This window comes from Balaenoptera musculus, chromosome 9, assembly GCF_009873245.2.
Source record: "Balaenoptera musculus isolate JJ_BM4_2016_0621 chromosome 9, mBalMus1.pri.v3, whole genome shotgun sequence".
NCBI classification, from domain to species: Eukaryota; Metazoa; Chordata; class Mammalia; order Artiodactyla; family Balaenopteridae; genus Balaenoptera; species Balaenoptera musculus.
Window position 1 is genome coordinate 92,604,122 of NC_045793.1, and position 22,552 is coordinate 92,626,673.

General features: G+C 39.6%; 1 protein-coding gene across 4 annotated transcripts in view; it reads right to left on the reverse strand.

Moving 5' to 3' along the window:
* The window catches only part of PNPLA8 (patatin like phospholipase domain containing 8), a 146,275-nt gene that overhangs the window by 45,030 nt on the left and 78,693 nt on the right, over nucleotides 1-22,552 (reverse strand). Inside the window, exons 1-4 of one of the 4 annotated variants that reach the window (XM_036863017.1) lie at nucleotides 21,193-21,371; nucleotides 12,234-13,239; nucleotides 11,932-12,081; nucleotides 843-994 (exon numbers count right to left, since the gene is read on the reverse strand). In XM_036863017.1, the coding sequence (XP_036718912.1) occupies nucleotides 843-994; nucleotides 11,932-12,081; nucleotides 12,234-13,239; nucleotides 21,193-21,278 (1,394 nt within the window). In that variant the 5' untranslated portion in view covers nucleotides 21,279-21,371. Of the gene's footprint in view, nucleotides 1-842; nucleotides 995-11,931; nucleotides 12,082-12,233; nucleotides 13,369-21,192; nucleotides 21,372-22,552 lie in introns of those variants that run through there. The other 3 variants (XM_036863018.1, XM_036863020.1, XM_036863019.1) reach the window with 3 other exon arrangements.

Genomic DNA, 22,552 nt, shown 5'->3' on the forward strand with positions numbered 1-22,552 from the left:
TTTGATCCTCTTCTCCATTCCGCCCACCCTCCAATCCCCCTTCCAACTGGAAACCACCAATCTGTTCTCTGTATCTTTGAGCTTTGTCCTGTTTTGTTTGCTTTGTTTCTTAGGTTCCACATATAAGTGAAATCATATGGTATTTGTCTTTCCCTGTCTGACTTATTTCACTTAGCACAATAACCTCAAGTTCCACCCATGCTGTCGCAAATGGCAAGATTTCATTCTTTTTTATGGCTGAGTATTATTCCTGTGTGTGTAGTACCTATATGTGTGTGTGTGTGTATACTTATCCCTCACATATTCTTTATCCATCACATATTCTTTATCCATTCATCCATCAGTGGACACAGATTGTTTCTATATCTCGGTTATTGTAAATAATGCTGCAATAAACTAGAGGTACATATATCTTTTCAAATTAGTGTTTTGTTTTCTCTGGATAAATACCCAGAAGTGAAATTGTTGGATAATATGGTAGTTCTACTTTTAATATTTAGGATCTATAGTTTTAAAAAATCATTTTTTCTAACAGACTCACGAACATACAGAACAGTCTTGTAGTTGCCAAGGGGGAGGGGGTTGGGGGTGGATGGAGTGGGAGGCTGGGGTTAGCAGATGTAAGCTATTATATATAAAATGGATAAACAACAAGGTCCTACTGTATAGCACAGAGAACTATATTCAATATCTTTGATAAACCATAATGGAAAAGAATATATAAAAAAAGAATATGTGTATAACTGAATCACTTTGCTCTTCAACAAAAATTAACGCAACATTTCATATCAACTATACTTCGATAAAAAAAATTTTTTTTTAAATCTTTTTTCTAGCCTTACCTTGTTCCTCCACCATCAATTGTGAGAATCCGGATTCCTCTTCCTTTCACTGGATCCACGTAGCCAATTAAGGCCAAAATTTCTCTAACTGCAGCCTGAAGAGTTTCATCCTTAATTTGTCTCAATCGTAGTAAATATGGAATAATTTTTTCCTATATTGAGAGAAAAGATATTTTGTTGCTTTTGTCAAATCAAGAGTGAAGATTTAAGATTATTTTTAACACATACAGATCATGACAAGATAAATATCTTTATGATCTTAGAACAGGCAAAGATTTCTTAAATAGGACACAAAGTGCTAACCATAAAGGAAAATATTTATAAACTGCACTATATTAAAATTAAGAATATCTACTCATCAGGACTTCCCTGGCGATCCAGTGGTTAAGACTCCACGCTTCCACTGCAGGGGGCATGGGTTCCATCACTAGTCAGGGAACCAAGATTCCGCATGCTGTGCAATGCGGCCAGGAAAAAAAAAAAAAAGAATATCTACTTGTCAAAAACGATTATAAAGAGTGAAAAGGTAACCCACAGCCTGGGAGAATATATTTATCAGACATATATACGTGTATGTGTATATATATATATATATATATATATATATATATACGTGTATATATATATATATATATATATATATACATATGTTACAATACATATAAAAAGACTTACATCCATATATAAAGAAATTCAACAAATCAGTAAGAAAAAGCTGGTCAACCCAATGGAAAAACGAGCAAGACCTAGAATAGGCACTTCATGAGGGCAGTATACAAAAGGTCAGTAAACACTGGAAAGTTGCTGAACTTCATAGTTACCAGAGAAATACAAATTAAAGCCACAATTTAACATCACTAAACATCTAACAAAATGGCTAAAATAAAAAAATGATATAAAGCATTGGAGAGGAAATAACACAACCAGGAGGCTCATACAGTTCTGGTGAAAGTATCAACTGGCATAAGCACTTTGTAAAACCATTTGGCAGTATGCACTAAAGATGAGAACAGGCATACTCTATAACCAGTACTACTCCTCTTTGGTATATATCCCAAAGAAATGAAGACTTATGTTTTCCAAAAGATACATCTGAGAAGCACTATTCCTAAATATTCCCAAACTGGAAACTATCCAAATGTCCATCAGTAGTAAAATGGATAAATACATTGTACTATATTCATACAATAGAACACATAACAATGAGAATGAATGTTCCTTAACTACACCCATCAATATAGAAGGTTCTCACAAACATAATGTTGAGTGGGAGAAAAAAAAAAAAGACATAAAAGAGCACATGTTGTATCATTCCATTTATATAACACACAGAAAGAGGTACAACTAATATACACTGCTAGAAAATTGGTCAATCTTTTTAAAGATAATGACTGGAAGGGGGCGTAAAGGGGTTTTTGGAGTGCTTTGGGTAACATTCTGTTTCCCAGTTGGGTGGTTGTTATATAGATGTGTTCAATTTTTGAAAATTCACGGAGCTGTATACTTTTAGTATGTATATTTTCTTTTTTCTTTTTTTTCAAATTTTTATTTATTTTATTTATTTTATTTTTGGCTGTGTTTGGTCTTCGTTGCTGCGTGCAGGCTTTTCTCTGGTTGTGGCGAGCAGGGGCTACTCTTCATTGCGGTGCACGGGCTTCTCATTGCTATGTCTTCTCTTGTTGCGGAGCGCAGACTTTAGGCACGCGGGCTTCAGTAGATGTGGCACGCGGGCTCAGTAGTCGTGGCTCGCGGGCTCTAGAGCGCAGGCTCAATAGTTGTGGCGCACAGGCTTAGTTGCTCCACAGCATGTGGGATCTTCCCGGACCAGGGCTCGAACCCATGTCCCCTGCATTGGCAGGCAATTCTTAACCACTGCACCACCAGGGAAGCCCTATATTTTCTACATGTAATGTTTTTAAACAAATTTTAAAAGAAAAGAAACATGAATCAGCTTGAAGGGACCCCTACTAGTCATATTTAAGACAAATTCAGCATTTAGAAAAAAGGGAGGAGGGGAAAGATTACAGAAACACAATTTATGAAAAACTATGAGGGCATAACGATAATAAAAAGAAAAAAAGAAAAAAATGCCAAAAATTCATCTCACCGTTGAGGCAGCTTTTAAACCAACTCTTGAAGATGGAGGTGTGGGGAGATGCAGAGTTTGCATCTCCCTACAACTAGAGCACCTGCCGGACACTGGTGGGGGACCCCAATGCCCAAGGAGATGGGAAGAACCCCCAAGCGAACAAGTAGGACGTGGGGGGACTGAGGCGGGAAGAGGAGTGGAGGCCAGACAGGAACGGCGCCCCTCAGGGGTGGCTGAGAGGGGGGAGGGGTTCCCACGCCTAGAGGGACCCTCAGGGCCTTGGATCAGGGTGGAGGAGGCCCAGTGTTTCTCCCGCCCAGCTGGCTGGGGAATTCTGCCCTCAGAGGTCCTACGTCCTCAGTGGTCCCCTTCGGGCCGGGTTGGTCCTGGGGCCATAGGAGGGAGGCCGGGACAGAACAGGAGAGGCAGGCAGGAGGAGCCCTCCAGGACCAGAGGAGAGGGAAAGGAGCAGAGGGTGTTTGCCCCGTCCACTTGAGCCCAGGAAGCCTGCTGGGCTCCCCGGTGGGTCCTCCGCCCTCTGAGACCACAGGCAGGAGGCACACCTAAGCCCCTTCTGTTCTGTTGAGCTTAAGCTCCCCCTACGTCCCCCCACCCTGGGCCTTTTCCAGCCCTGTGGGTCTTAAACATAGGTCCCACGCACCGCCCAAACCTCACCCTTGCTTAGGCCCCACCCTCCACGGCCAAGGCCTTTTCCACCTTTTTACCTCCTCCTCTTTTTTGTTTCACCTATATTTTTATTTTTATATTTTTTCTAACATAGCTGTTAGTTTCCTAGTCTAATATTATTTTTTACTTTTTTATTGTTCTCCTTTTTTTTTTTTCTTTTTGCCGCCCCGTGCGGCTTGTGGGATCTTGGCTTCCGAGCCGGGGGTCAGGGCGAAGCTCCTGTGGTGGGAGCTCCGAGTCTGAACCACTGGACTAACAGAGAACCTCAGACCCCAGGGAATAGTCATCGGAGTGAGGTCTCCCAGAGGTCCTCATCTCAGCACCAAGACACAGCTCTACCCTACAGCCTATAAACTCCACTGTTGCAAGTCTAAGGCCAAACAACCAGTAAGACAGGAACACAATCCCACTCATGCAAAAAATGAAAAAAAAAAATGAGATGGCAAAAAAATATGTTACAGATGAAGACGCAAGGTAAAAACCTACAAGACCAAATAAATGAAGAGGAAATAGGCAATCTACCTGAAAAAGAATTTAGATAATGATAGTAAAGATGATCCAGAATCTCAGAAATAGAATGGAGGCACAGACTGAGAAAATAACAAGAAATGTTTAACAAAGATCTACAAGAACTAAAGAACAAACAAACAGAGATGAACAGCACAATAACTGAAATGAAAAATACACTAGAGGAAATCAATACCAGAATAACGAAGGCAGAAAAACGAATAAGTGAGCTGGAAGACAAAATGGTGGAAATAACTGCCAAGGAGCAGAATAAAGAAAAAAGAATGAAAAGAATTGAAGACAATCTCAGAGACCTCTGGGACAACACTAAATGTACCAACATTCGAATTATAGGGGTCCTAGAAGAAGAACAGAAAAAGAAAGGGTCTGACACAATATTTGAAGAGATTATAGTGGAAAACTTCCCTCACGTGGGAAAGGAAATAGTCCAGGAAGCACAGAGAGTCCCACACAGGATAAACCCTAGGAGAAACACACCAAGACACATACTAATCAAACTAACAAAAATCAAATTCAAAGAAAAAATATTAAAAGCATCAAAGGAAAAACAAAAAACAACATACAAAGGAATCCCCATAACGTTATCAGCTGATTTTTCAGCAGAAACTCTGCACGCCAGAAGAGAGTGGCAGGATATATTTAAAGTGATGAAGGAGAAAAACCTATAACCAAGATTATTCTACCCAGCAAGGATCTCATTCAGATTCGACGGGGAAATCAAAAGCTTTTCAGGGAAGTAAAAGCTAAGAGAATTCAGAATTCCACCAAACCAGCTTTACGACAAATGCTAAAGAAACTTTTCTAGGCAGGAAACACAAGAGAAGAAAAAGACCCACAAAAACAAACCCAAAACAATTAAGAAAATGGTAATAGGAACATATATATCGATAATAACCTTGAATGTACATAGATTAAATTCCCCAACCAAAAGACACAGACTGGCTGAATGGATAAAAAAACAAGACCCATATATAGACTGTCTACAAGAGACCCACTTCAGACCTAGGGACACATACAGACTGAGAGCGAAGGGATGGAAAAAGACATTCCATGCAAATGGAAATCAAAAGAAAGCTGGAGTAGCAATACTCGTACCAGGTAAAACAGACTTTAAAATAAAGACTGTTACAAGAGATAACGAAGGACACTACATAATGATCAAGAGATCAATCCAAGAAGAAGATATAACAATTATAAATGTTTATTCACCCAACATAGGAGCACCTCAATACATAAGGCAAATGCTAACAACCATGAAAGGGAAAACTGACAGTAACACAATAATAGTAGGGGACTTTAACATCCCACTAACACCAATGGACAGATCATCCAAACAGAAAATAAGGAAACAGAAGCTTTAAATGACACAATAGACCAGATACATTTAATTGATATTTATAGAACATTCCACCCAGAAGTGGCAGAATACACTTTCTTCTCAAGTGCACACAGAACATTCTCCAGGATAGATTACATCTTGGGTCACAAATCAAGCCTCGGAAAATTTAAGAAAATTGAAATCGTATCAAGCATCTTTTCTGACCACAACGCTATGAGACTGGAAATCAATTACAGGAAAAAAACTGTAAAAAACACAAATACATGGAGGCTAAACACTGCGCTACTAAATAACCAAGAGATCACTGAAGAAATCAAAGAAGACATAAAAAAATACATAGAAACAAATGACAACGAAAACACAACAACCCAAAACCTATGGGACGCAGCAAAACAGTTCTAAGAGGGAAGGTTATAGCAATGCAATCTCACCTCAAGAAACAAGAAACATCTCAAATAAACAATCTAACCCTACACCTAAAGCAAGTAGAGAAAGAAGAACAAAGAAAACCCAAAGTCAGTAGAAGGAAAGAAATCATAAAGATCAGAGCAGAAATAAATGAAATAGAAACAAAGAAAACAATAGCAAAGATCAATAAAACGAAGAGCTGTTTATCTTCTTTGAGAAGATAAACAAAATTGATAAACCCTTAGCAAGACTCATCAAGAAAAAAAGGGAGAAGATGCAAATCAATAAAATTAGACATGAAAAAGGAGAAATCACAACTGACACCGCAGAAATACAAAGGATTATAAGAGACTACTACAAACAACTATATGACAATAAAATGGACAACCACAAAGAAATGGATAAATTCTTGGAAAGGTACAATTTTCCAAGACTGAATCAGGAAGAATTAGAAAATATAAACAGACCTGTCACACACAAGTAATGAAACTGAAACTGTAATTAAAAATCTTCCAACAGGGACTTCCCTGGTAGCGCAGTGCTTAAGAATCCACCTGCCAATGCAGGGGACACAGGTTCGAGCCCTGGTCTGGGAAGATCCCACATACTGTGGAGCAACTAAGCCCGTGTGCCACAAATACTGAAGCCCGCTCGCCTAGAGCCCGTGAGCCACAAGTACTGAAGCCCGCGCCTAGAGCCTGTGCCCCACCACAAGAGAAGCCACTGCAATGAGAAGCCTGCGCACTGCAAGAAAGAGTAGCCCCTGCTCGCTGCAACCAGAGAAAGCCCGAGCACAGCAACGAAGACCCAACACAGCCAAAAATAAAAAAATAAATAGATTAATTAATTAAAAAAAGAAATCTTCCAACAAACAAAAGTCCAGGACTAGATGGCTTCACAGGCGAATTCTATAAAACATTTAGAGAAGAGCTAACACTCATCCTTCTCAAACTCTTCCAAAAAATTGCACAGGGAGGAACACTCCAAAATTCATTCTACGAAGCCACCATCACCCTGATACCAAAACCAGAAAAAGACACCACAAAAAAAGAAAATTATTGCCCAATTATCACTGATGAACACAGATGCAAAAATCCTCAACAAAATACTAGCAAACAGAATCCAACAACATATTAAAAGGATCACACACCATGATCAAGTGGGATTTATCCCAGGGATGCAAGGATTCTTCAATATACACAAATCAATCAATGTGATACACCATATTAACAAAATTAAGGAATAAAAACCATATGATCATCTCAATAGGTGCAGAAAAAGCTTTTGACAAAATTCAACATCCATTTATGATAAAAACTCTCCAGAAAATGGGCACAGAGGGAACCTACCTCAACATAATAAAGGCCATATACGGCAAATCCACAGCAAACATCACACTCAATGGTGAAAAACTGAAACCATTTCCACTAAGATCAGGAACGAAACAAGAGTGTCCTCTCTGGCCACTCTTATTCAACATAATTTTGGAAGTCCTAGCCATGGAAATCAGAGAAGACAAAGAAATAAAAGGAATACAAACTGGAAAAGAAGAAGTAAAACTGTCACTGTTTGCAGATGACATGATACTATACCATAGAAAATCCTAAAGATGCCATCAGAAAACTACTAGAACTAACCAATGAATTTGGTAAGGTAGCAGGATACAAAATTAATGCACAGAAATCTCTGGCATTCCTATACACTAACAATGAAAAATCAGAAAGAGAAATTAAGGAAACAATCCCATTTACCACTGCAACCAAAAGAATAAAATACCTAGGAATAAACCTACCTAAGGAGACAAAAGACTTGTACTCAGAAAAGTATAAAACACTGATGAAAGAAATAAAAGATGACATAAACAGATGGAGAATTATACCAAGTTCTTGGATTAGAAGAATCAATATTGTGAAAATGACTATACTACACAAAGCAATCTACAGATTCAATGCAATCCCTATCAAACTTCCAATGGCATTCTTCACAGAATTAGAACAAAAATTTTACAACTCGTATGGAAACAAAAAAGACCCCGATTAACCAAAGCAATCTTGACAAAGAAAAACAGAGCTGGAGGAATCAGGCTCCCCGACTTCAAACTATGCTACAAAGATACAGTAATCAAGACAGTATGGTACTCGCACAAAAAAGAGAAATATAGATCAATGGTACAGGATAGAAAGCACAGAGATCAACCCATGCACCTATGGTCACCTAATTTATGACAAAGGAGGCAAGAACATACGAGGGAGAAAAGACAGCCTCTTCAATAAGTGGTGCTGGGAAAACTGGACAGCTACATGTAAAAGAATGAAATTAGAACACTCCCTAACACCATACACAAAAATAAACTCAAAATGGATTAAAGACCTAAATGTAAGACCAGATACTATAAAACCCTTAAGAGGAAAACATAGGAAGAGCACTCTTTGACATAAACCACAGCAAGATCTTTTTTGATCCACCTCCTAGAGTAATGGAAATAAAAACAAAAGTAAACAAATGGGACCTAATTAAACTTCAAAGCTTTTGCACAGCAAAGGAAACCATAAACAAGACAAAAAGAGAACCCTCAGAATGGAAGAATATATTTGCAAATGAAACAATAGACAAAGGATTAATCTCCAAAATATACAAACAGCTCATGGAGCTCAATATCAGAAAAACAAACAATCCAATTAAAAATGGGTGGAAGACCTAAATAGACATTTCACCAAAGAAGACATACAGATGGTCAAGAGGCACATGAAAAGATGCTCAACATCACTAATTATTAGAGAAATGCAAATCAAAACTACAATGAGGGGCTTCCCTGGTGGCGCAGTGGTTGAGAATCTGCCTGCCAATGCAGGGGACATGGGTTTGAGCCCTGGTCTGGGAAGATTCCACATGCCACGGGGCAGCTGGGCCCGTGAGCCACAATTACTGAGCCTGCGTGTCTGGAGCCTCTGCTCCACAACAAGAGAGGCCGTGATAGTGAGAGCCCCGCGCACCGCGATGAAGAGTAGCCCCCGCTTGCCACAACTAGAGAAAGCCCTCGCACAGAAATGAAGACCCAACACAGCCATAAATAAATAAATAAATTAAAAAGAAAGGAGATTATTTGATTGGCTGTAGCTTAAAAAAAAAAAAAAAAAAAAACTACAATGAGGTATCACATCGCACCGGTCAGAATGGCCATTATCAAAAAATCTAGAAACAATAAATGCTGGAAAGGGTGTGGTGAAAAGGGAACCCTCTTGCACTGTTGGTGGGAATGTAAATTGATACAACCACTATGGAGAACAGTATGGAGGTTCCTTAAAAAACTAAAAACAGAACTACCATATGACCCAGCAATCCCACTACTGGGCATATACCCTGAGAAAACCATAATTCAAAAAGAGTCATGTACCACAATGTTCACTGCAGCTCTATTTACAACAGCCAGGACATGGAACCAACCTAAATGTCCATCGACAGATGAATGGATAAAGAAGATGTGGCACATATATACAGTGGAATATCACTCAGCCATAAAAAGAAACGAGATTGAGTTATTTGTAGAGAGGTGGACGGACCTAGCGTTTGTCATACAGAGTGAAGTAAGTCAGAAAGAGAAAAATCACGTATGCCAACACATATATATGGAATCTTAAAAAAAAAAAAAAAAGTAATGATGAAAAGGTAATGGCAGGGCAAGAATAAAGACACAGACATAGAGAATGGACATGAGGACACGGGGAGGGGAGGGAGAAGCTGGGGTGAAGTGAGAGTAGCATCGACATATATACACTACCGAATGTAAAACAGACAGCTAGTGGGAAGCAGCAGCATAGCACAGGGAGGTCAGCTTTGCGATGACCTAAAGGGGTGGGATAGGGAGGGTGGGAGTGAGGCTCAAGAGGGAGGGGGTATGGGGACATGGGTATGCATATGGCTGATTCACTTTGTTGTACAACAGAAACTAACACAGCACTGTGAAGCAATTATACTCCAATAAAGATCTATTTTTAAAAAAAAAAGCAACTCTTTACTTTGAAAACTGGTGACTAAGTAGAAAGAAATTAAGCATTTCTTCTGCTTTTCCTGCAACATTGATCTTTGAGAGTAACCAAATAGCTTTAGTTGGTGAAGAAAGCTCTACTTTTACAGGAGAATGTCAATTATAAAGCAGAAGGAATGACAGAATTAGAAATATATCATTCTGCAACCATAATGAAATGACTAGTTCTAGAAACAATTAGGTTAATGGTTGATGGCTAATGGTTCTAGCCTAATTGTCCAATGAAAAGATCAGACTAATGAAAAGATCTCCCTAATCTAGTGGTCAACCTTAGCATTACTAACTGTTGTTGAACCAATTATGTGTGTTCTGACACAATGCAATATGAGGTGCATGTCATCTACAATGTGCCCTAACAAGAAAATGCTTAACTCAATCAGGTCTTTATATTTAAATTCCAATGTGCCGGAAATAAAAAGGAAAGAGGAATACATCAACTATACCAAAGAGGAGGAAGCCAGGTAAATCCAGAAGGTGAGCCATTCTACAGGAAAACACATATCACATTTCTCCTTGGTATTGAAGGGTCCCTAGATTTGGGATCAGTTATGTAAAATAAGACTTCTCAAAGTTTCTATTAGCAAAACTAGTCATAACAGGACTAAAACTGAAAACTACCCAGAAATCCAACAACACTACAATGAATAAATAAGCTGTGATACATTCACACCACGGAATACAAGAGCAACAAGAATAAATTACCTCCAACTACCCACAACAATGTAAAAGATTCCTACCAGCATGTTGAGTGAAAGAAGCCAATCATAAGAGTTTACATAATGTACAAAAACAGGCAAAACTGATTTGTGATTATTTTTTTGGGAGATTGTGACTGAAAGGGGGCCCAAGGGAGGCTTCTGAAGTGCTGACAAATTCTGTTCTTCAGAACAGAATTCTGGGTGCTGGTTATGTGGATATACGTGAAAACTCACTGAACTTCACACTTAAAACTGCATGTGTATTACACTTCAATGAAACGTTTTTTAAAAGTTCTTTAAAGTATGCAATTCCATCTTAGAGCTCTGCTTTCAGTATATCACCAACATGTTAAATGACCTAAAAGCATATCTACATTTGGAAATTTTATCTTTTAGGTAAGAGATTACATATATATGAAAGATAATCCCAAATTCTATGAACATGAAATTCTAAAGTTTAGCTATTATAATGTATGTATTACACAATATAAAACTACAGAGGGTAAATGATTTAAAAACATAACTTTTGAGCAAGATGGTTATCAAAACATTGAATAAATACGAACTAAGTTAACGTAACTTTCTGGGTGGCAGGTCAAAAATAAGCACTAACGGATCTCTAACAAAACATTAAAAACTGTCTATTCATTATATGATATTTCCAAATTGTTCATTATGTATTACAAATAACCTCAGTACAGGTGTAAAGACACTCAACCGCATCATTCACATTTTATATTATTTCTCTGAAAACGGTCTATTTAAATGGGTCTAAATTATCTCCACTGTTTTATATTTGAAAACACTGAGGCAAAGAAAAGCTAATCGTTTTAGTAATAGGATCACAAGTTCAATTACTGATAAGATCATGAAATTTTTTAGACTTTCAAGTACAGAAAGATCATGAAATAAAAATTAGCAATGTTTTTACTTATGAATTACGACTGCTGTCTTAAGAGTAGTTACACAGCATAAATACCTACACTGCATTTAAGAAAACCATGGCAGCTAATAGGCAATTCAACTAATATACTGAGATTTATCCTCTATTTTAAAATGTTTAATCTTAAAGTACAGGTATGAGTACTAAAAGCATAACATATCACAGAATAAAAGGGAGCATTTGGCATAATGCAAAGCACAGGGCAATTACTAAATATATAACACATCACATGTACGATAAAACCACAAAAATATTTAAATAGAAAAATGAAACGCGTTGCCTTCTCCATTTTAGAAGGTTTATCAGTATTTTTATTCCAAAATAAAACCAGATTAAAGGTAATCAGAATTACCTTGACAGCCACTCCTTTTCCTTCAGGAAATTCTAGAAGATGGAACGTCAGTTCTTCAACTCTATTAATGCAGAGCCTTGGGTCAGTTGTTCTTCTTAACGCTTGAACTAATGCCCGGGTTCTGTTATCAATACTCACTCTGGCAATTATCTGCAAAGACATGTTAAAATATGTATGATTTGAGTATGCAACTGCTCCAGTGATACCAACAGATGATTAAAGTGTCTTAGGTCCCATTAGGAAACGCAACTTAGAAATTCGACAAAAATTAAAACTTAAAACCACGCTGAATAACGACTTGCCTTTTCTCGCTGAAGAGATAACCGCCTTTTCTCCTCTGCATTTTTGTCTTTGCTGATGGCCTGCTCAGCTTTCATCGCCTCTTCCTGCTCTTCTAACTGACTCTTTGAATCATACTTTAGTTTGGGGACAAGTCCACCAATATAACCACCTACTAAAGCTTGTACACCTTCAGTGGGACGAGAAAGAAAGTTAGCAATACTTTGTTTAGTAGAAATGGGAAGAACCTCAGGCGTCCCACTGGGACTTGCAGCATTGTCCTCAGAACATAAAGAAGCTTCTGAGCCCAGATTCTTATCAGTCAGGACGCCAGGATCTGGAGAACTGGGTTTCTCGTCCTCACTCTTTTTAAGTTCAAGTTCTGATTTGTCCTGGAAATCTTTATTTTCCTTTTGTTCAGACATTTTTTCCTCACGCTTGAAGTATGAATTAATATGACTTGATAAAAAGTAGAATGACTCTCCAAATTTTGTGGTTAGATTATTCGTGTAATGAAAAAGGCTTTGTTTACCTATATCTTCTTTCTCCATAACGTGGCTTTCCTTTGCTGCAAAAGAACCCTTTTCTGCTGATTTGTTGCTGTATTTTTTCAGAAATTTGATGGTTTGTTTAATGTTTTTCTGTTTTAACCAGCCACTATCTGACACTTTTCTTAATATTCGAGGACTTGGCTTAAGTTGAGCTAAACGAGAGATCATTTCATTCTGCTTGCCAAAAACAGCCTTCGAAACAGAGTTCAAAGTATTTTTAATACAGGACATACAAAGGCTCGCTTTTGTAAGTCCCTTGGGAGCAGAAGTGCTAAGTTTCAAAATTCCAAAACGTAAACCATGGTTGCTTGGAGAGTAACAGTGCTTACTGCAAGAATGAGCTTCACTTTTGGTCCATTTACATCTTATTTTGCTTGTATGAAAACCTCTGACGTGGCTTATCCTCCAGAAACGTTGAGGCGAGCACAAGAAAGGCAGCTGCTTGCTCCTCTGCTTCCCACAAAGACTTCTCGCATTACTAAGGAGGTAAATATAATATAGACTTATAGTCAAATTAACAGACATAACTTAAAAATCATTTATTTTCTATACGTTATGACTTTCACTTCATTCCTGAATGCTTCATTTAAGAAATTCATGGTCTTATCTGAAATGCAAGAAAAAAAAAATTAGGATTCAAGGTAAATTACTACTTGAACTAAACTCAGCAACTTGTCTCAAAAGAAGATAGGATAATATATTTTCATTATGGCAAAATAGATTTCACTTTTAAGCGAACAGAAAATCAGTCATCTTTTATTACGGAAGTCAATGAAAAAAGTTAGTAGTAGGATGTTTCATGAAAACTAATTTGAAAACTAATTTAGAGAAGCTACCCAATAGATAAGGTTTCCTACAGCACAAAACTGAACATGCAATTGTGAAATAAAATTCGTATTTATGGCAAGACAAGAAAAATTTAAACAGAAAAATTCTTCTCTGCCCTTTGGCCTCCCCTCTCCCCACACTGTGCATGGTGCACCTGTATCATGACTTGACCAGACCTCCCCCATCAGCAGGAATACCTGCTGAATCATACAGCAACAGTCTCCTAGCATCAGGAAGACAGAGCATTCGTTCTTGATCTTGTAAAGGGTCACATGATCCACCACGATGGCACTTAAATCTGGATTACGTAAACTGTCAATATACATCATTTAATGTACAGCCCTCTGTCTCAAAAAACTTAAACTGTGTCTTGACTTCTAACTGGCGGAACAGTTCTCAGAGCTTTCTGGGATGCTCTTCCCAGGTTATAATCCTCAAATTTGGCTCAAATAAAATTTTCCAATTCTTTTTTAGATCTACTGATTAATTTTTCGGTGACACAATTTAGATATTATGCTGCTTTTCTTCCTTCCTATGCTATTTAAAGTCTTGACAGTTTATGTGACACTGGACTGTAAGTTCCTTGAAGACGAGAGTCAAGTCTTACACTCCTACTCATTGCAAACTGTTTGTAGAATATTTAATCTGAAACTGAGTCCCCCTAAAACCGAGGTCCTCTGCTGAGTTTATGATTAACCTCTCTATCCAAAATGTTATTTTCTTTTCCAACACCTGTTCCACTCAAGACTGACGCATATCAAAGAAAAGGGGGCCGAAACTGAGCAGGACCCTCCCAGGCACGAAAGCCTTTGTGTCCCCAGTTTCTTGTTTGTAGGAAAAAGGCTTTCAGCCTCCTAGACCTTCCCTGAGTTCCAAAGGGCAGAGTCAAACAGTCACTAATTAAGGGAATGCGGTGATGCAGAAAGAAACAACAGTGCAGAGATGGGGCAGGTCCTGGTTCCTCCTGGGGGGATGTACAGAACAATCTGGTACATATCTCTGGGTCCTTCTACAGGAACTCAGGCCCCCACCCCGGTGGAGGATGGTAACTTCAGGCTGAGCACAAGCACTAGGACCCCAGACTGGTTGGAACCAGAAGGCTGATGGCTGAGATTCCTGGAACACCACCCTGTTACCTCAGCCAATCAGAGGTGGGGCACACACCCTGCAGACCTTCCCACAAATTGTGCCTATAAAAACTCTTTCCCGAAACCCATCAGAGTTCAGGTCTTTTGAGCAGGAGCCACCCGTTCTCCTTGCATGACCCTTGCAATAAACCTTTCTCCCACTCCAAACGTGGACATTTCAGTTTGCTTGGCCTCACTGTATGTTGGGCACGCGTTCGACCACAACTCTACACCAGACATAGTGCTAGATGCTAAGACCACAAACAGGATACCAAGAAACTTTCAGTCTAGAGCTCGAGATAGCCTTGTAAGGAAGATTTCACTGTCTAGTACAAAGTGCTTATTTAATCAAAGAAGTCAGACTAGAATAAGCTGTGTGCCACTTCTAACAGACAAGGGGTTTATAACCACAACATAAATGTCGTTTAAAACAGATATTTTGTTCTTTCAATTGGTAAAATATAAATGATTGATAATACCCAGTACTGATAATACCTGGGGAAACGGGACACAGAGGGCTACCTGACAGTGTCTAATGAAATATCTGACAGTATCTAATGAAATTTTAAATGCTATCTATCAAAATTTTAAAGGCACATATTCTTTGATTAGCAATTCCACTATTAAGAACCTATCCTACAAAAATAACTGCATAGGAGTAAACATATGTACACACATTCCCTGCCACACTGCTTGAAAAACAACTCTAAGTTTCTTCTAGCCAGGGATGGTTAAATAAATTACGGTACATACATACAATAAACTGAGTTACAATGTAATGTTACACAGCAGTTAAGGAGAAGAGATGATCTGCCTATATATCCTTCATACACAGTACAGTGAGAAAGGCAAGCTGCAATATCATATATACCATACACACATGAGGATACAAAGATGTAGACACGAAGATATTATGTAATAAAACAAAAACCTATATATGCAGTTTAAATCTGTGGCTACACACACACACACACACACACACACACACACAGAGATTCTGAAAGGGTAAGTACCTGTTTATTAATTCCTGTGAGCTGAGAAGTGGAATCAAGAGAGAATGAGAAGGGCTTTTACTTTTATTTTTGGACAGACTCAATTACTTACAAAGAGCAGGTATCACTTTTGTAGTTAAAAAAAAAAAAAAGCAAACACTTTAATGCACTTTAACAGATAGTGCTATGTGAATGGAAGACACAAGGTGAGAGTAGATACCCAGGTAAGTCTGAAAAAAGATGCTGAAAACTGAGCAAAAAAGGAATTCATTACATTGTAAAAGATCAGAGGGGAAGGAGAGAATGCTAGATAATGGGAAAAACAAACACAAGCAAACACAAAAAAAGCATTTAAGAAAATATACCCAATATAAGCAAAAATTGCAAGTAGCTGTTTCATTCCAGGACCTGGAGAGAATGAGCGAGAGGTATAAGGGGATACTGCAAAGACACGGTGGACCAGGTTACCAAGGGTCTGATAATCTTGCCAAGGAGAGTAAAAATCGAACTGTCAATGAAGTATGATAAGCAAAGGAATGACATTAGATCTGCTTCCAGCAGATCGCTGACAGATGGAGTAACGGAACAAGACAGAAACCAAGAACCCACTGTGACTCTTCAGAAGGTGACAGTCCGAACTAAAATCTGTCTAAATCACATGTGAGCATATTATTTTAAAACACGCAATTTTATAGAGGGAAGGAGAGAAAAGAAGCAAACCTATCTGCTTTCCTGGCTCTTCTGAACCCCTCAGGACTTGCAGTCAATGTAATAAGCCGAATTAATAAGCCTCACAATCTCCAAGACAGAAATAACATGATAAAATACAACTAAAGTACTCGTGGATAAAAAGCCATACTCAAAACCAATAATGGACTCCTACAACTCAACAACAAAAAATCAAATAACTCAATTAAAAAATGGGTAAAAGACTTGAACAGACATTTCTCCAAAGATGACATACAAACAGTGAACAAGCATATGTAAAGATGAATAACATCACTGATCATCAGAGAAGTACAAATCAAAACCAAATGAGGTATCACCTCACACTCATCAGGACGGCTAGTATAAAAAACAAAACAAAGCAAAAGAAAAAAACAAACCAGAAAATACCTGAGAAATAAATTCTGTTGTTTAAGCCCCAAAAACAAAACAAAACACCAGAAAATACCAAGTGATGGCAAAGACGTGGAGAAGTTGGAACTCCTGAGCACTGTTACTGGGACTGTAAAACGGTGTGGCTGCTATGGAAAACAGTATAGCAGTTCCTCAAAATATTAAAACTAGAACTATCATATGATCCAGCAATCCTATTTCTAGGTACATATTCAAAGGAATTGAAAGCAGGGCCTCAAAAAGATATCTGTATACCTATGTTCATAGCAACACTATTCATAATAGCAGAGGTGGGAACAACCCAAATGTCCACAGACAGTTAAATAAACAAAATGTGGTATATGCACACAATGGAATATTATGCAGCCTTAAAAAGGAAGGACATCCCGTCACAGTCTACAACATGCATGAACCTTGAGAACATGAGCTTAAGTGAAATAAGCCAGTCACAAAAGGACAAGTACTGTGTGATTCCACTTACATGAGGTACCTAGAGCAGTCAAATTCAGAGACAGAGAGTCGAATGATGGTTACAGGGGGCTGGAGGAATGGGGCAGAGGGGAGCTGTTGTTTAATGGTAGGGTTTCAGTTCTGCAAACTGAGAAAGTACTGGAGATTTGTTTTACAACATGAATGCACTGAATGCCACTGAACTATACACTTAAAAATAGTTAAGGTGGTAAATTTTATGATATATTTTTTACCACAAGAAAGTTAAAAAAACAAACCCAACAGTGGGAAATTCGCAGTTGAAGAGGAATCACATGCCTGGATCTGCAGTCACATTACCTTTATGGTGCAGAAACCCTAAGCAAATGAAAACTAGTCAGAGCTAGTAAACTCCATGGGGCCTCTGCTGAGTCCACTGAGTCCTACCACGGAAGGACACTTCCAAAGCTCACGGCAAGAGACTCCCACACTCAGCAACCACCACTGAAGATTAACTCACAGTCAAAGAAGAATCACTTCAAGGGAGTACCAGCAAGTATAGCTAACAGGAAAACGTGTAACCAAGATTAGAAATAATAGAAAAAAATTCAGTAGGTTTAAAACAGTCAATGATAGAGGGAACAAAAATAAGGAAACAAAAAAAGAACTGTACAAAGAGTGTACAAGAAGAGTAAAATTTTAGAAATGCAAACTCCAGCTACATACTAGTTACTAGACACTCCTGTAATATAATGATAAAGAAAGGTTAAAAATAAAGGAATAGGGGAAAATATATGCCAGGCCTATATTACCAAAAGAAAGCAAAAAGCCCTTTAAGGCAAATTTAAGGCAAAAGCATGAAATGAGATTAAAAAGGGATACTATTTCATAGTAAAAGGAATAATCCACTTACTTATTAAACCTCAGGTAGTCTCCTAGGTCTTGGAGAAAAAGACAACTTATTAATAAACAAATAACTAATATAATGTATAGCAACAGGTCGAGAAGTGCCGTGAAGAAAAATAAAGCTGGGGGTTGGGGAGAAAGGGCACAGAAAGTGCTATTTTAGTTGATGTGGTCAGGAGAAGAATTGAGTTGACATGTTACTGGAGACCTGAATGAAGCGAGGAAGCAAATTATTAAAAGTTTCTGGGTAAAAAGCATTCAAGGAAGAGGAAGAAGCAACCAAGGCTTTGGAGACAGGAATAAGCTTTGTCTATTCAGGAATAGCAAGAATAAGGTAGTTAAAGGAAAGTAAGAAGTGGGAAAGAGGGCAGACATGGGCCTAAGAGTCAAGCAGAAGACAGAGCTACATATCTTAGAGGTAAGAAAGCTGCGCTGTTTCTTTCCATTAAGAGATAATCCTCATGACCAATTATGAATACACCTATCGACTTGGCATTGAAAGACAGCATATAAAGCAAATTTGAAAAAGGGAACAATGAAAGGAAAACAAGACGATCTCATGATCACCCTATTTTAATACACCTATTTTAATACAACTGTAGTCTAGAAACTACAGTTGTCAAGTAAAATTTACTCAACAGAGAGAGCTGTCAACAAAATCAAGAAGCTGAATTTAACTGCTCCCAAATCACAACACTAGCAAATGCAGACAAGGGTTTGGAGAGCAAATTCAGCTGGGACAAAAGTTAGACTGCAAACAGATAAAGAAGGTAAACTGGGAAGTGCCATCATCAACTGAGAAAAGAGCAGGGAGGACCCGACTCCCTATTTACAGGGTAGTACAAATACAGTGGAGGTATAAATAGAACAGTGAGGCTTAGACCCCCCACTAGAGAACGGAATGACGTTTTAAGTAGAAGAAATAAGGGAACTTCGAGGTGGAGGCTCCGCTGACGATGGAAAGAATGAATGCATGGAGGACTTCACCGAGTTATTGCAATAATGCAGCCATGAAGTGACAAGGGTTTGAATTAAAGTAAAGGTACTATACTGGAAATGAGGGCTCCTCTGAGGCACACTTTGAAAGTGGGGTAAACAACAAAACACAGGGCTTGGTAACAGGAAAGAACAGGGTAAGGAGAGGTAGGTGTCAAGACAACTTAAGTGTTTTTAAACAGAGAAACAGGAAGAGTGCCATTTGTGAATACGAGATAACTGGGAAGGGGGCCAATTTAATAAAAATCTCTTGGATTTACAGGATGCAGTTAACAGTGGGATATTCAAATGGAGATGTACTACAGGAACACAGGCTGCGGAATAATGTTTGGAGTTATTACCACAGTGACAGCTAAAACCATAAGACTGAATTTACCGAAGAAGGGTGTACAGTAACACTTCTTGAGAATTTGGGGATCCCAGAACTTGATAAAAGCTCCTCTTCTTTGAAAAATGCTTATTTGCATATATACACTATATTTTCCAAGACATTTCAGGATATTCATGGAACTACTAAAGTATTCCTTGGGTTTCAAATTTTAACACTCTGGTATAGAGAGAACAAGGGTAGAGCCTTGACTGCCATGCAGAGTTAGGAAGAGGTAGTCTTCCAAGCAAACAAAAAAGGCACAGGACAAAAGATATCCCGAAAAACTCAGGGCAATGGCACTTCTAAAAAGCAAGGATAATGAATAAAGTAAAATACAAGACATGGGAAAGAAAGGTTAGAACTAAGACATGATAGGAAGATGTTGGGCTAAGAGTTCTAACTATGACCTTTACACAGATTTATGTTTCACAAGCAAGACAGTATGTACCCTTCGGCCCAAATCCTGTCATTATTAGTAAGCAAAAAAACAACTCAAGGTACATTGAAGCAAGTAAATATACAAGCTAGTGAAAATGATCTTTTCAGCCAACATCACTTGTTAAAAGGACAATGCTTTCAAGGTTTTAATTTAGATCCGATACAGAAACAGAAAAATGAGCAACCCTGAGAAAAAGTTTAATAAAAATCCCGAAATAAGAGCACGTTCTTATGTTCAAAGTACAACTAATTTGCACAAGCCATTTAACAAAATAACTGAAATGGGTTTGAAACACCTGCCTCATAAGAGGCATTAAACTCTCGGTTCACACTTTTTTTAAACTCCCGGATTTCAAAATTCTTAATATTTCACTGTCTTAACAGCATTTTCTCGATACACTAATTTTTGAAAGCTCAAGAATTGGGACTGTAGATTGGGATGCAGACCAACTGGGATGTTACTAGAACTAAAAACATCACTTTAAATAGGATTATGTGATAGTTCCTCATGCCACGTCCAAGTTTTTCCTAAGTGTCACCACTTTTATGGAAAGTTATCATTGTATTGGGCGTAGAAACCAGGTTCCTCCCCGCACGATGACAGACATGACAGCGAGGGGAAGCACTGCAACACAATGATCCACACAACTTCACCTTTCAAAAAGCACGCACCTGAATCCGCCTGAAGCAACAGCAACCCGGAAGAGAATTCAACGTGCGTGGGGTTACAAAGAAACTGCTGATAACTAAAAACACGGAGCAGCTGACAAACCAGGTGCGCCGACAGTGGAGAATGATGAAGAATAGGGACATCGCTTTAACAGATTCCCGCGAACTGCTGGAGAACCTACTGCCCAGGGGAAGCCAGGCTGACTCGGGGAACCTAGGCTGGGAGGCTTGGGGGGTGGGACAGGCAACGCGGGGCGGGACCAGAGAAACCAAAACAGTCTGCGCGTCTGGACCCGCAAAGCCCACGGAGTCAGAGGAGGCGGAGAGCGTCGCGCACCCATCAGGCCCAGGCCCCGAGGGCTCCTTCCGGTGCCCGGCCGCCTCCTGGAGCCTGGATTCGGGGACCTCCTCGGGGCCGGGCGTCTCCCCGCTTTCTCGCCCTGGAAGCGCCCTCCGGGGAGAGATAAGAAGACCTGGAATCCCAGACGAGTGCCCGGGCCACCCGGCTGCCCTCTCCCGTAGCCTACCGTCCCGCCGGCCCCCCACGGGCAACTTACCGGGAATGCAGGCCGCAACTACTTAGGCGGCAGTGGCGACGCGCCTCTTCCCGGCACGGGCGTCCCCTCGGCCGGCCAGCCGGCATCAGCTGAGCTTCCAGCACAAACAGCGGAGCGACAGCCGGGGCGCCACCCTCCCCCAGCTCCGTCCCTCCGCGGCGGAAGTGACGCAGGGCCGCCCCAGTGTACACGCCCACCGGCGAGGAGCTCCTCAGCCTCGCGGGAACCTCGGCCCACCCATCAGTCGCCGCTCCGCCCCCTCCCCAGACATGCGCAGTAGAGCCCGGTTGAGCGCGGGCCGGAAACTTGCCTGCGTGCACGCGCCTGCGGACACCCGGAGAGGCGGCCTGGACCGCGGTCCCTACCACGCTGCTGTCACCATTCCTGGGCTTGGCCACTTGGACTAAAAATCACTGGAAACTGCTTTCACATACGTTATAGTATTAGAAGTAAGCCTGTTTAGTCCCTCTACCGCACCGCCCCACGCCAGGTCCCACACTTAACACGTAGTTTTTGAATCCTGACATTTTATGCCTACCAAGTCTGCAAACGACCTACAGCTCATAAGGCAAATGCAGCCCACAGCCTGATTTTGTACGCCTGTAAGCCAAGAATGGTTTTTACATTTTCAATGGTTAAAAAAATAAAAGTCTGTTTTGGGACACATGACAATGGCATGAAATTCAAATTTCAGTGTCCTTAAAAAAAAGATTTTTTTAGAGCATAGCCATGCCCATTCCTTTATTTATCAAGAAGATTGCACGCTACAACAGCAAATTTGGATGGTTACAATAGCTTCCTTTAAATAAGTTGAGGTTAGAAACAGAAAAGTAGTCTTTACTAGACCTCAACCTCAAAGTGTCCCCAAGACTGTTAGCCTCTCTTTCCTCTAGGCTTGCCGTGTCTCACGGGAGTGTTGCTGCTTTAGCCCCCTGCAAGATGATTGTAAAGTGTTTAAGGAAGGAATTGTATGAGTTGCCACATAGTGGGTGTCAGACTGACACTTTTTTTTTTTCCTTTTTTTTAATTAAGGGGAGGAAGCCAGCTTGCTAGGTTCTTGGGGCATAAATGGCTGGATTGTGTACATCATAATGCCTGATAAACCCCTGCAGTGCAAGATCTAGGCATGTTATTTAGCCATACGCTAGTTAGAAGGTGTATGCACAAACTAAACTTTAGAGGCATATGGAAGTAACTTTAGTTACAAAGAGATGATTCCCCCCATTGTTAAAGAAAAAATTATACTTGTTAAAACGATAAGGAAGACTTTACTCAAGACTTGCAATGGGGGAGAGAGATTGGGCTCAATTGCAAATACAACAAAGACAGCTGGAGATGTGTATAGCCCAGGAGCAGAGTG